Raw genomic sequence first — 2,555 nt, forward strand, 5'->3', positions numbered from 1 at the left:
GTCCTTACAATGTTGCTTCTCCTGCTCTCTACCTAGAGAACACCTCTCCTTATCTTCCTCCTTCGGGAATTTTAGAAAACTAATTATTTTATTAGTTTTCTTTATTTTAAATTATCTTTATTTTAGAAAACTAATTAAACAAGCGTCACCTCTTCCACGAAGCCTTCCCGCGTGTCTCCTTCTCACGTGCGCTTCAAGACAGATTCGAAGCCGCCTTGCTTTGTGTTCCTTTACACGCTCCTCTCGTGACCCACATAAACGTCATTCTCTCTCCCTATTCTTTACCCGCGAGACCCTCAATATTCGCTAAGCTCTCTGAGGAAGACACTGTCTGACACAGGACAAGAAACACGCTAGAAGTTAATGACGATGAATGGGTTTTCCGTCACGTGGAGCTTGACGGGAGGAGACCTTGAGAAGACACCCACCGCAAGACGGCGTGTCCCCCTGTGGCGGGCTCCGTGCCCCGTGGACCTCCTTTCCTCGGGCATCCACACACCAGCACGGCCCGTCCCTCGGGCACTGCACGGCCTGGTAGTCCCCATTGCGGCGGCAGCTCGGGATGTAGGGGTGACCGAAGTTGGCCGCTGCAAACCGCTCCACTTCGCACTTCGTGGGGCCTAGGAGAAAGCCAGGCGGGGAAGGAGGGGCCGGAGAGAACCCGCGACGTGTTCGCCGGGCGCACTCCGCTTGCCGTTAACATCCGCCAATCCCCTCACCCCCTCTGGTGGGACAGCCATGGAGCCTGCGGCGACTCTAAAACCCAAGTGGTTGGTTTCCTCCCGGCGGAAACATGCGCTTCGGCTGTCGGCTCATTACTTACATCGGAATCTGCCAGAAACGACCACCTGGACTGCTAGGAACCGTCTCTGCAGTATCCGGAGCAGGGTGGTCTCAGCGAAGGTGGAAGCGAGGTCCAGGCCGGCAAAAATGGTGTCGTAAATTTCATCGAGCAGCAGCTCCAGACCTGAGCAGAGACAGCGCGCGTTTGGAGGCGCAGTTCACGCGGAGAGGAAGACCCCATCGTGCCACGTGAACCGTTATTAAGAAGGCCAGGGCCTCCCCTGGCTTCACTCCGCAGCGGGTGGGAAGCAGACTTTCATGGTCCCCAAGGTCAGGGCCGCGGTGCGTGGCCATGCAGATTGTCCACAGCGCGAAGGGGCGCCGCTGAGAGAGCGAGGAGACGGAGGAGACCCAGGTCCGTCCTGCGTCCCACGTGCCCCGCGCAGGGCGGCCTCTGCCCGGTGCGGACAGGCCTTTCCAGCACACGGAGGCACCAGGTGGGCCAGCCGCAGCTGTGTTCAAAGTAGCACAGACGCAAGCCTGCTGGCCATGCCCCCTCTGTACCCATGGAGTGGAGCCTGGCAGGGGAGCAGGCGGTCCCCACTATTCCTGCTCTGCAGGTCATGAGAGTTAAGCTCTCAGGCCTGGCGAATGCCACCCGTCCCCTCGGACTGCCTGAGGTGTGCTTACCCGTCTCAGTCAACTCCCGCCCTTGACTGTCGGCACAGTGACAATACCCAGACACCTCGGGGAACCTGCTCCGAAAGGCACTGAATGTTGCAAATGCATCTGGAAACCTTAAAGAGAAGATTTATGGTCACCATTTCATAAAAGGTAAGTCCTCACAAGCTCTTCCTGTGGAAATAAATAAATGCGGCCTCATCTCATCCGGGAGATAGGAATATCTGATTGTTTTCCCCCATGCCATTTGCTCCATGCTTCCTGCAGTAGATGTATTTCTTTTCTAAGGTGGTTTTACCCAGCCAGAGCTAGGCTGGACCTGTGAAAACAAAGCTGTGCTTAGCGGTCATCTACTAATTAGCCGTTTTCCTCACTCGTAACATTTGATCAGTTTATACCCAAGCACGTTGTCTCATAGGATCTGGCAGAAAACAAGTAACAGACAGCACATTAACCGGTTCCCTTACTAGAATGTAACTCTGGAGACGAAAGGCCAAGTTTGCTGCACAAACATACGTTACATTGTAGATGATCTCATTTGGGAGATCAAAGGACTTTACGACTTTCAAGAGCTTGAAAAGGAGCCAGATTCCTCCACAGGAAATTCTTGAGAAGGACATTTCCCAGTTTCCCAGTTGAAAAAAGAAACACAGATCAATATGACATCACCAACAAGGGCTACACAACCCTTTCCATAAGCGGAGGAAAAGTATACCTAAGTCATGTCTGCCCTGGCAATTGCTGTAAGGAGCTAACTGCCTGGGTTCCTCCTCCTGGAAAGAATCTGAATCTTAGGTGATAGGAAGCTACCTAAAGGAGTTCTCCCCACGTGCAAGGATTTAGCAACTAAAGAAGATTCGTCATCTCTATGCAACACTGAGAGATTGTTTTTATGCCTTATGTAGGTCGTACATGCGAATCAAGCTCACCTATGTCTGGAGAGATACCCCCCGATAATAAGTTAGCAGAAGCAGCAGCTCTCTGCACAAAGAGGTCCCATCGCTGTATACTCTGGCCTAGCAAACTCTTGAAAACAACCTTGCGGTACAATGATAGGAAAATTAAAAAGTAAATTATAGCAACTCCCCTAA

General features: G+C 52.4%; 1 protein-coding gene across 1 annotated transcript in view; it reads right to left on the reverse strand.

The window, feature by feature from the left end:
• LOC105301243 (thyroglobulin) overlaps positions 1-2,555 on the reverse strand; it is a gene marked incomplete at its 3' end in the record, with an annotated part of 20,543 nt that overhangs the window by 4,589 nt on the left and 13,399 nt on the right. Inside the window, exons 6-8 of the mRNA XM_011373824.1 lie at positions 1,474-1,580; positions 824-967; positions 429-620 (exon numbers count right to left, since the gene is read on the reverse strand). Coding sequence (XP_011372126.1) covers positions 429-620; positions 824-967; positions 1,474-1,580 — 443 coding nt within the window. The remainder of the gene's footprint in view (positions 1-428; positions 621-823; positions 968-1,473; positions 1,581-2,555) is intronic.

Source organism: Pteropus vampyrus, unplaced genomic scaffold, assembly GCF_000151845.1.
Source record: "Pteropus vampyrus isolate Shadow unplaced genomic scaffold, Pvam_2.0 Scaffold232, whole genome shotgun sequence".
Taxonomy (NCBI): domain Eukaryota; kingdom Metazoa; phylum Chordata; class Mammalia; order Chiroptera; family Pteropodidae; genus Pteropus; species Pteropus vampyrus.